Source organism: Schistocerca nitens, chromosome 2 (assembly GCF_023898315.1).
Source record: "Schistocerca nitens isolate TAMUIC-IGC-003100 chromosome 2, iqSchNite1.1, whole genome shotgun sequence".
In the NCBI taxonomy this organism is placed as follows: domain Eukaryota; kingdom Metazoa; phylum Arthropoda; class Insecta; order Orthoptera; family Acrididae; genus Schistocerca; species Schistocerca nitens.
The window spans coordinates 196,928,568-196,940,834 of NC_064615.1; the positions used below are offsets into that span (position 1 = coordinate 196,928,568).

The 12,267-nt window shown below is 45.2% G+C and overlaps 1 protein-coding gene across 1 annotated transcript in view; it reads left to right on the top strand.

The window, feature by feature from the left end:
- Window positions 1–12,267, top strand: part of LOC126234919 (glutamate receptor ionotropic, delta-1-like) — a 191,641-nt gene that overhangs the window by 76,030 nt on the left and 103,344 nt on the right. The window contains exon 6 of the mRNA XM_049943659.1: window positions 5,029–5,182. Coding sequence (XP_049799616.1) covers window positions 5,029–5,182 — 154 coding nt within the window. The remainder of the gene's footprint in view (window positions 1–5,028; window positions 5,183–12,267) is intronic.

Genomic DNA, 12,267 nt, shown 5'->3' on the forward strand with positions numbered 1-12,267 from the left:
TGAAAATCTCATTCTGAATTGGAAGATTGTTTGGTCTAACATTAGGCTCCAGATATTCCCGATGGAAGTGGCGTCCTCGTGGTACCAAGTTGTTCACGATATGGTACCTAACAACGTCCGACTTCTTCGTATTGGTCTCAATGTGACGCTTCGTCGCCATGAAACTGATACATTATATCATCGGTTGATCTCCTACGGTCATGACCATTGGAGATGGCTTCGCCGACAACTGGCTTTTCTCCTCAGGACGTCGTAGGCGGCTATCTCGGGGGAGATTCTCGTGCTTCCCGATTTAGCCTTCTTTCCCCGATTGAAGAACAATGCCATCATGTGGCTTGTTGGACATTATGTCCACTACGTGATGGTGAGTTGATATGACGCAGATCCGTGTGCCTTTTCCCGGTATATGGCCACAGCCCATTGGATGTGGCTCAGGATTCCCCGTTATCGTGAACTTTTTTCTAATATGATTTATCTTGTTTTTCATCGACTAGGCGTTGGATGAGTTGACATTCCCCCTTTTTTCTTTTTGTTGTGGACATTCTTGTTTGGATTTAGATGTTCCACGATGCAGAAGTGACGAGGAAAGAAGGTCTGGGCACGATAAAATTAACGCCCTATTCCGTCACATATATTTTTCTGATTTAACCCTTCTGTTTTTGTCGAAATGACTTCTTTTGTTTTATTGTAATTGATTACCTTCAATAAGTGCTTTGAAAAAAAAACTGAGTGAAGATTTTCGTTTTTTGAGGGAATACACTGCCATTTGAGTGTATATTTCGGTGTGTTTCCTGTGTGAAAAAAAAATCTGGTCTTAAGCATTGACCGCTAGTTAGCAGACCGGGGTTCGACTCCTGCATATACCAATTATTTTCTTTTTTCATTTTATTTTGTTCCTCGCTGGTCAAGCATTTTTTGAGATTATTGGGAAGAACCTTTTCCTTTGTATGTTGTATGTACTTATACATTAGAAAAATATATAGTCTATCTTCGTCCGAATGTTTATTAGAGCACCACATAGATATTTTTGATAGCCGCAAAGGCTTTCTAAGCTGTAATCATCGTAGTTTAGAGGTAATTCACTGAGGTGACAAAAGTCATGGCATAGCGATATGCACGTATATAGATGGCGGTAGCATCACGTACTCGAGGTATAACAGGGTAGTACATTGCGGAGCTGTTACTTTCACTCAGGCAGTTCATGAGAAACGGTTTTCGATGTGTGTGGGGGGGGGGGGGGGGGGAGGGCGGAATTCGGTAGCACGACGGGAATTAACAATCTCTGAACGCGGATTGCTAGTTGGAGCTAGATGCTTGGGACATTCCATTGTGGAAATCGTTAGGGAATTCGGTATTCCGACATCCACAGTGTCAAGAGTGTGCCGAGAATACCAAATTTCAAGCATTACCTCTCACCATGAACTACGCAGTGGCCGACGGCCTTCACCTAACGATCGAGAGTAGCTGCGTTTGCGTAGGGTCATCAGTGCTAACAGACAAGCAACACTACATGAAATAACAGCAGAAATCAATGCGGGACGTACGACGAACGTATCCGCTAGAACAATGCCGCAGAAAGTGGCAGACGATCGTCGCGAGTGTCTTTATTAACAGCACAACATCGTCTACAGCGCCTCTCATAGGCTGGTGACCATATCGGTTGGACCCCGACTTGAAAACCGTAGCTTTTCAGATAAGTCACGATTTCAGTGGGGTTCGAGTGTAGCGAGACCCTACGAAACCACAGACCCAGGTTGTCGATAAGGCACTGTGCAAGCTCGTGGTGGCTCCAGGATGGTGTGGGTTGTGTTTACATGGAACGGACTGTGTTCTCTGATCAAACTGAACCAACTGGGACCATTTGCAGCCGTTCGTGGACTTCATGTTCCCAAATAACGATGGAATTTTTATGGATGACAATGATCCATGTCATTGAGCCACAGTTGTTCACGACTGGTTGGTCGAGCGGTGATCTGGCCAACCAGATCACCCAAAATAAGTCCCATCCAACATTTGTGGGACATAACGAGATTTCGGTTGGTGCACAAAATCCTGCACCGGCGACACTTTGAAAACTCCCCCTTGGTACGAAAACGAGAAAACTATGATTCCGCTCCTTATGTCGGATAGGCGTCAAGGATATCCCTTCCGCGACTATCAGAAGATAGAAGAAGAAGATGCCAACCATTTTTTTCCTTGTTGCAGTTTCTTTGAAGCACAGCAAACCCAATTATTGCAAAACCTTGTGAAATTGAAGGTGCCCCATACAACATGTGCTCCAGTTTTATTACGTCATGAAGATCCTCAAATATATAAAACTCTTTTTAAAAAAAGCGACATTTGAAACGTCCCCTTTGAAAAATTAATGAATTAATGTGCTGATAAACCTCTTACGTTATCTGATTTTCAAACAGCTGAGCAAAACTGAACGTACTCAGACATTCACTAAACTGTCACCATATTTTTAGCGCACCGCAATCTGACTTTCAATAATCCCTACAAAAGAATGGCCCTGACTAACAATAACCTATACCTTTTCTGAATCACTACCTCACAAAAACCTTCGTTACTCGAACTACTGCAATACAGCGAGCGCCAGTACTGCCAGCTAAATAAAGGATTCTAACTACTGAAGGCACTAACTACTGATAGGCATAGTTAGCAAATGAAAGCCGGCCGTTGTGGCCGTGCGGTTCTAGGCACTTCAGTCTGGAACCGCGTGACCGCTACGGTCGCAGGTTCGAATCCTGCCTCGGGCATGGATGTGTGTGATGTCCTTAGGTTAGTTGGGTTTAAGTAGTTCTAAGTTCTAGGGGACTGATGACTTTAGAAGTTAAGTCCCATAGTGCTCAGAGCCATTTGAACCATTTTTTTTTGAACAAATGAAAGATTTTGATAGAGAACAAACAATGTATTTACCTTAATCATGTTCAAAAGTGATATATATATATATATATATATATATATATATATATATATATATATATATATATATATATATATATATTCAGGCAGACAAACTTTCGAAATTACAGTAGTTACAATTTTCAACAACAGATGGCGCTGCGGTCTGGGAAACTCTATAGTACGATATTTTCCACATATCCACCATGCGTAGCAATAATATGGCGTAGTCTCTGAATGAAATTACCCGAAACCTTTGACAACGTGTCTGGCGGAATGGCTTCACATGCAGATGAGATGTACTGCTTCAGCTGTTCAATTGTTTCTGGATTCTGGCGGTACACCTGGTCTTTCAAGTGTCCCCACAGAAAGAAGTCACAGGGGTTCATGTCTGGCGAATAGGGAGGCCAATCCACGCCGCCTCCTGTATGTTTCGGATAGCCCAAAGCAATCACACGATCATCGAAATATTCATTCAGGAAATTAAAGACGTCGGCCGTGCGATGTGGCCGGGCACCATCTTGCATAAACCACGAGGTGTTCGCAGTGTCGTCTAAGGCAGTTTGTACCGCCACAAATTCACGAAGAATGTCCAGATAGCGTGATGCAGTAATCGTTTCGGATCTGAAAAATGGGCCAATGATTCCTTTGGAAGAAATGGCGGCCCAGACCAGTACTTTTTGAGGATGCAGGGACGATGGGACTGCAACACGGGGCTTTTCGGTTCCCCATATGCGCCAGTTCTGCTTATTGACGAAGCCGTCCAGGTAAAAATAAGCTTCGTCAGTAAACCAAATGCTGCCCACATGCATATCGCCGTCATCAATCCTGTGCACTATATCGTTAGCGAATGTCTCTCGTGCAGCAATGGTAGCGGCGCTGAGGGGTTGCCGCGTTTGAATTTTGTATGGATAGAGGTGTAAACTCTGGCGCATGAGACGATACGTGCACGTTGGCGTCATTTGGACCGCAGCTGCAACACGGCGAACGGAAACCCGAGGCCGCTGTTGGATCACCTGCTGCACTAGCTGCGCGTTGCCCTCTGTGGTTGCCGTACGTGGTCGCCCTACCTTTCCAGCATGTTCATCCGTCACGTTCCCAGTCCGTTGAAATTTTTCAAACAGATCCTTTATTGTATCGCTTTTCGGTCCTTTGGTTACATTAAACCTCCGTTGAAAACTTCGTCTTGTTGCAACAACACTGTGTTCTAGGCGGTGGAATTCCAACACCAGACAAATCCTCTGTTCTAAGGAATAAACCATGTTGTCTACAGCACACTTGCACGTTGTGAACAGCACACGCTTACAGCAGAAAGACGACGTACAGAATGGCGCACCCACAGACTGCGTTGTCTTCTATATCTTTCACATCACTTGCAGCGCCATCTGTTGTTGAAAATTGTAACTACTGTAATTTCCAAAGTTTGTCCGCCTGAAAATGTACTGTTGTCCCAAGCATATTGCAACAAACGGTGTATTTCTATCGCTGCTCGTTTAGTTTTTATTGCCGTTTCAAATATACCGGTCATTTTTGAAACACACTGTATATATATATATATATATATATATATATATATATATAAGTTCATGACATCCAGTCTTACAAATTTACTCTTTCTGATGGATACACGTCCAGATCGTCCGCTCTCAAAATTCTGCCATCTCTCTCCGCACATCCACCACTGCTGGCGGCTCACCTCCTACTGCGCAACGTTACGCGCTGTTCACATCCAGCTAGCCAACACTACACAAGCGAATATTCCAACAATGCCAACCAGCCACAGACTGCACACAGCACAGTCAGTGATTTTCAAACAGAGCGCTACGTGGCGTTACCGACATAAAAACCTAAACAGCCTACTTACAACTTTCGCGATTATGGGCGTCTCTAAAGGCAGCACGGCTCACAGTATTTCTGCAGGAGACTTCCAACAACTGTTGAGTCCACGCCAAGTCGAGCTGTGGCACTACGCCAGGCAAAAGGAGGTCCGACACGATGTTAGGAGGTATCCATTGACTTTTGTCACCTCAGTGTAGTTTGCACATAAAACTTGACTGTTAAGCCTCGGACGAGGTTAGGCCTTCCAGTAAGCAGTGAGGTGGAGGGGATCGTTCCACGCTGCAGGCCCGCAGCTTGGGCGCAGCTGCTGCAGGTGTACAAGATCCGGCCGGCGCTCAACTCGTCCCTGGTGGTGGTACCCCTGGGCCGCTGGGACCGCGCCAATGGCACCGCCGCGCTCTCCAGTCCCAGGGCTCTAGAGGCCAGGGGAGATCTGCAGGTACGTCACACACCCTGGCTGTACATCTGATCTACCTCCACCTCTGCACTCTGTCCGTCACTGTTAAGAGCGTAATGGCAGAAACCTTTCGACGTGCAATATGCTAAGCATTCCTTCCTTCCATTCATAGGCACAGTGTGGAAAGAATGACTGTCTGTGCCTCTTTGTCCGAGCTCTCACTGGTCTAATTTTTTCTGTGTTAACCCTGCAGGGCAGGTGCGTAGCGGCTGAAGAATAATGGTAGTTTCTGCCTTCTTGAAGTTTTCTACGTAGGTTGTTGGGGAATGTACTATGTCCTACTCACACTTTCTGCCAAGAGAGGTCTCTTTTACACTCAGTTCAACCACCGCGATCCAACTCTTTGTATACACTCCTTGAACCCGTTTTAGTGCGACTTGATATGGGCCGCACACACTTACCCAGTAACCTAGTACGAGCCGTACAAGCGTTTTCTATCCAATCTCTTTTCTACACTGTTTATGGTTTCCAAATATCCTACCAAAGAATTGCTGTTTGCTTTTTCTTTACCTACTACTTATTATTACTGATCATTCCACTTCATATCTCTGCAAGCAGCTATGCGCAAAGACTCTGTAAGACAAAAAAAGAAAAAGTAATCGACACACCAGGAAGGGTTATATGAATGGGATGTTGCTCATTGGGGCTTAATTCGAAGAGGGACTGAGCACTGAAGAAGCTTTGAAGGCGTCGTCCACAGTGGTGGGATACGAACCTTACTGTCGCCCGCCATATGGCTCGACAGCCACGAGTGATGGTGTGGGGTGCCTCTTCATTTCACAGTATAACCTCTTTGGTTGTCATCCGCGGCACCCTTGCAGCAGAGCGGTACGTCGACGATATTTTGCGCCCCGTTAGTATTGGGACAAACTATGTTCTACGCCAAAGTACCGTTATCCAAGATGGCGGCGATGAATCATCCAAGATGGCGTCTGTGACGTCATCCAAGATGGCGGATTTTGGTGGAAAGTTTGAATTGTTCCAAAATAAATAAAGTACACTCCTTCCTCTTTCCAGTAGCCCAGTGCAGGCTGATTCCTTTTCCCATCAATCCCTAGGAAGAGTTGGCGGTCGGGTGACTTAGGTTAGTGGAGGTAGTCCAAGTGTTCTTTCTTTCACGCCTTTTTCGTAGGTTAGCAGACCTTTCTTTACCACCAAAATTCAAACTTGGCACCAGTTCCTAGGAAGAGGTGGCAATAGGATGGCTTAGGTTAGTGGAGGTAGCCCGTGTGACCTATCTTCCCGCGATTTTCTTAGGTTAGTAGAGACAACCGTGGTGTGATGCATTCTCCTGTTGGAATTTGAACTTCCCGCCGTTCTCCTGGGGGACGGGAGGGGACGGTGGGCGTTAGGTTAGTGGAGGTAGCCCAATCGGCCTATCTTCAAGCCAAAATTCAAACTTACCGCCAACATCCGCCATCTTAGATGACGTCATCGCCGCCATCTTGGATAATGCCACTTTGGCGTAGAACATAGGTTGTCCCAACACTCCCGCCTTGTTGCCCTTCATGGAAAACCGTCCTGGGATTATGTTTCCGTACCGTAATGCCCGCCAGCACACCGTGAGAGTTTCTACTGCTTTTCGCCATGCTTGCTAAACCCTACCTTGACCACCAAGGTCTCCAGATATCACCCCAATTGAGAAGCGTTGGCAGGGCCCTCCAATCATGTCCTGATTTTGACGACCTAACCCGCCAGTTGGACTTTGGTACGATATCTCTAAGGAGGACGTGCGACAACTCTATTAATCAATGTCAAGCCGAATAACTGCTTGCATAAGGGTCAGAGATGGACCAACGCGTTTCTGACTTGCTCAACTTGTGTAGATCTTTCTCTTGAAAGAATCATTTTTCTGAATTTGTGATCATTTGTTTGTCTGTAAATGTGCATCGCATCTACCGACCCGTCCGATTCCGATAATTCATTCGTGGTGCGTCTTTTTTTTTTGTCGTAGAGTGTGTTTAGACATATTTACCGGACATCTGAATACATGTTGCTCTCATGGTTAGCGATTCAGTCGCTTGTCCATAAGTGGTGCAGTGCAAACGCCCTCGCCTCTTGTCAGTAAACCTAATTTTCAACATCGTGCTGTAGCACCACGTCTCAAACGTTTCGATGCTATTCTTTTCCAGTTTTCCGACAGTACATGAATCACTACCATTTCATTCTGTGTCCAAAAGCGCTTTCCCAGAAATTTCTTCCTCATTTTAAGGCCGATGTTTCATAGTAGCAGACTTTTCATGTCCAGGAATGCCCTTTTCGCCTGTGGTACTCCGCTTTTAGTGTCCTTCTTGTTTCGTGTGTCGTGTGTTAGTTCGCTTCCAAGGTAGCAGAATTCCTTAACTTTGTCTGCTTCGTGGTCACTAGTTTTGATGTTAAGTTCGTCGCTAATATCATTTCTGTCAGTTTACTTTCTGTCTGTTTACTTGCATGTTCTTTTTGCTTCATCTCAGTTCATATTCTACACTCATTAGAGTTCTCATTTCATTCAACAGGTCCTATAATTCTTCTGAACTAGGGAAAGACGTGTCATCATTGAATCTTGTTATATAGGAGATACTTGAGAAAACTGCCCGAAATTATATAAAAAATAGCAGTTATAGTGAGTGTCGACTGCGGCTGATTCGCTACAAAGAGATTCTGGTTGTGTGTGAAGTATGCTAGCGGCAAGACACGATAAATGCCTTCTATGCGTGATAGCAATGGAAATATTATTGACGATAGTGCTGCCAAAGCAGAGTTAGTAAACACAGCCTTCCGAAAGTAGTTCACCAAAGATGACGAAGTATATATTCCAGAATTCGAAGCAAGAACAGCTGACAACATGAGTAACTTACACATAGATATCCTAGGAGTAGTGAAGCAACTTAAACCACTTAATAGAAGCAAGTCTTCCGATCCAGTTAGGTTCCTTTCAGAGTATGCTGAAGCTATAACCCCATACTTAAAAATAGCTCCATACTTCACGATCGTACGAGGGCAGTTCAATAAGTAATGCAACACATTTTTTTTTTCTGAAACAGGGGTTGTTTTATTCAGCATTGAAATACACCAGGTTATTCCCCAATCTTTTAGCTACACAACACTATTTTTCAACGTAATCTCCATTCAATGCTACGGCCTTACGCCACCTTGAAATGAGGGCCTGTATTCCTGCACGGTACCATTCCACTGGTCGATGTCGGAGCCAACGTCGTACTGCATCAATAACTTCTTCATCATCCGCGTAGTGCCTCCCACGGATTGCGTCCTTCATTGGGCCAAACATATGGAAATCCGACGGTGCGAGATCGGGGCTGTAGGGTGCATGAGGAAGAACAGTCCACTGAAGTTTTGTGAGCTCCTCTCGGGTGCGAAGACTTGTGTGAGGTTTTGCGTTGGCATGAAGAAGGAGAAGTTCGTTCAGATTTTTGTGCCTACGAACACGCTGAAGTCGTTTCTTCAATTTCTGAAGAGTAGCACAATACACTTCAGAGTTGATCGTTTGACCATGGGGAAGGACATCGAACAGAATAACCCCTTCAGCGTCCCAGAAGACTGTAACCATGACTTTACCGGCTGAGGGTATGGCTTTAAACTTTTTCTTGGTAGGGGAGTGGGTGTGGCGCCACTCCATTGATTGCCGTTTTGTTTCAGGTTCGAAGTGATGAACCCATGTTTCATCGCCTGTAACAATCTTTGACAAGAAATTGTCACCCTCAGCCACACGACGAGCAAGCAATTCCGCACAGATGGTTCTCCTTTGCTCTTTATGGTGTTCGGTTAGACAACGAGGGACCCAGCGGGAACAAACCTTTGAATATCCCAACTGGTGAACAATTGTGACAGCACTACCAACAGAGATGTCAAGTTGAGCACTGAGTTGTTTGATGGTGATCCGTCGATCATCTCGAACGAGTGTGTTCGCACGCTCCGCCATTGCAGGAGTCACAGCTGTGCACGGCCGGCCCGCACGCGGGAGATCAGACAGTCTTGCTTGACCTTACGGCGATGATGACACACGCTTTGCCCAACGACTCACCGTGCTTTTGTCCACTGCCAGATCACCGTAGACATTCTGCAAGCGCCTATGAATATCTGAGATGCCCTGGTTTTCCGCCAAAAGAAACTCGATCACTGCCCGTTGTTTGCAACGCACATCCATTACAGACGCCATTTTAACAGCTCCGTACAGCGCTGCCACCTGTCGGAAGTCAATGAAACTATACGAGACGAAGCGGGAATGTTTGAAAATATTCCACAAGAAATTTCGGGTTTTTTCAACCAAAATTGGCCGAGAAAAAAAATGTGTTGCATTACTTATTGAACTGCCCTCGTATACAACCGCTCGCTCGACGAAAAATCCATAGGCAAACACTTGAAACTTGCACATGTCACACCAATAGTCAAGAAAGGCAGTAAGAGAAATTCACTAAATTAGAGCAGATATCATTAACGGCAATGTGCAGCAGAGTTTTGGAACATATATTGTGATCGAACATTATCAATTACCTCGAAGTGAACGGTCTATTGGCAGACAGTCAACAGGGATTTAGAAAATATCCTTCTTGCGAAACACAACAAGCTCTTTACTCAAACGAAGAGTTGAGTGCTGTTGACAAAGGATTTCAAACTGATTACGTATTTCTAGATTTCCAGAGGGCTTTTGACACTGTACCTGACAAGCGGCTTGTAATCAAACTGCTTGCTCGTGGAATATCGTATCAGTGACTTTCGGCGTTCCCCAAGGAAGTGTGATAGGCCCTCTGCTATTTTCTTATCTACACTATGTGATCAAAAGTGTCCGGACACCCGGCTGAAAACGGCTTAAAAGTTCGTGGCACCCTCCAGCGGTGATGATGGAACTCAGTATGGTGTTGGCCCATCCTTAGCCTTGATGACAGCTTCCACTCTCGAAGGCGTACGTTCAATCAGGTGCTGGAAGGTTTCTTGGGTAAAGGCAGCGCATTCTACACGAAGTGCTGCGCTGAGGGGAAGTATCGATGTCGGTCGGTGAGGCCTGGCACGAAGTCGGCGTTCCAAAACATCCCAAAGGTATTCTATAGGATTCAAGTCAGGACTCTGTGCAGGCCAGTCCATTACAGGGATGTTATTGTCGTGTAACCACTCCACCACAGGCATTATGAACAGGTGCTGGATCGTGTTGAAAGATGCAATCCCCATCCCCGAATCCCCGAATTGCTCTTCAACAGTGGGAAGCATGAAGGTGCTTAAAACATCAATGAAGGCCTGTGCTGTGATAGTGCCACGCAAAACACAATGGGTGCAAGCCCCCTCCATGAAAAACACGATCACACCATAAACACCACCGTCTCCGAATTTTACTGTCGGGACTAGATACGCTGGAAGATGACGTTCACCGAGCATTCGCTATACCCAAAACCTGCCATCGGATCGCCACATTGTGTACCGTGATTCGTCACTCCACACAACATTTTTCCACTGTTCACTCGTCCAATGTTTACGCTCCTTACACCAAACGAGGCGTCGTTTGGCATTTACGCCGTGATGTGTGGCTTATGAGCAGCCACTCGAGCATGAAATCCAAGTTTTCTCTCCTCCCGCCTAACTGTCATGGTACTTGCAGAGGATCATGATGCAGTTTGGAATTCTTGTGTGATGGTCTGGATAGAGTCTGCTTATCACACATTACGACCCCTCTTCAACTGTCGGCGGTCTCTCTGAGTCAACAGACGAGGTCGTCCTGTACGCTTTAGTGCTGTACGTGTCCCTTCACGTTTCCACTTCAGTATCACATCGGTAACAGTGGACTAAGGGATGTTTACGAGTGTGGAAATCTCGCGTAAAGACGTATGACACAAGTAACACCCAATCGCTTGACCACGTTCGAAGTCCGTGAGTTCCGCGGAGCGCCCCATTCTGCTCTCTCACGATGTCCAATGACTACTGAGGTCGCTGATATAGAGTACCTGGCAGTAGGTGGCAGCACAATGCACCTAATATGAAAAACGTATGTTTTTGTGGGTGTCCGGATACTTTTGATCACATAGTGTATATAAACGACTTAGGAGACGACCTGAGCCGCCGTCTTGGGTTGTTTGCAGATTATGCTGTCGTTTATCGTGTAGTAAAGTCATCAGAAGATCAAAACAAATTGCAAAACGATTGAGAAAAGATATCTGTATGGTGCAAAAATTGGCAATTGACCTTAAATACCGAAAAGTGTGAGGTCATCCACATGAGTGCTAAAAGGAATCCGTTAAACTTCGGTTACACGATAAATCAGTCAAATCTAAAGGCAAATTCATCTAAATACCTAGGAATTACACCGTCCTCTTTTAGAATACTGCTGCGCGGTGTGAGATCCTTACCAGATAGGAGTAGCGGAGTACATCGAGAAAGTTCATAGAAGGGCAGCACGTGTTGTATTATCGCGAAACAGGAGAGGGGGAGGGAGGGGAGGGGCTAATGTCACTGAGATCATACAGGATTTGGGGGAGACATGGTTAAAACAAAGGCGTTTTTCGTTGTGGCGGAATCTTCTCACGCAATCAATCACCAACGTTCTCCTCCGACTGCAAAAATATTTTGTTGATGCCCAGCTACATATGGAGAAACGATCACCATAATAAAATAAGGGAAATCAGAGCTCGCACGGAAAGATATAAGTGTTCGTTTTTTCCGCGTGCTGTTCGAGATTGGAATAATAGAGAATTATTGTGAAGGTGGTTCGATGAACCCTCTGCCAGGCACTTAAATGTGACTTGTAGTCAAGGGGACAAAGAAATGCCGTCAAATTACCGACCGATCTCACTTTTGCCAGAATTTTCAAAAATCTTTGAAAAGGTTATGTTCATGTGTCTACTTAAGCAGCTTAGTGAAAATAACATACTGTCAAAGTCACAGTTTGGGTTTCGGAAGGGTTCTGATATTGAGAAAGCTATTTACACTTACAGCGAAAATGTCCTTAATTCATTGGACAACAAATTAGTGGCAACTGGCATATTCTGTGATCTGTCGAAGGCGTTAGACTGTGTGAATCATAGCATTCTTTTAAGTAAATTAAAATATTATGGCGTCACTGGTAGTGCTGCAAAGTGGTTTCA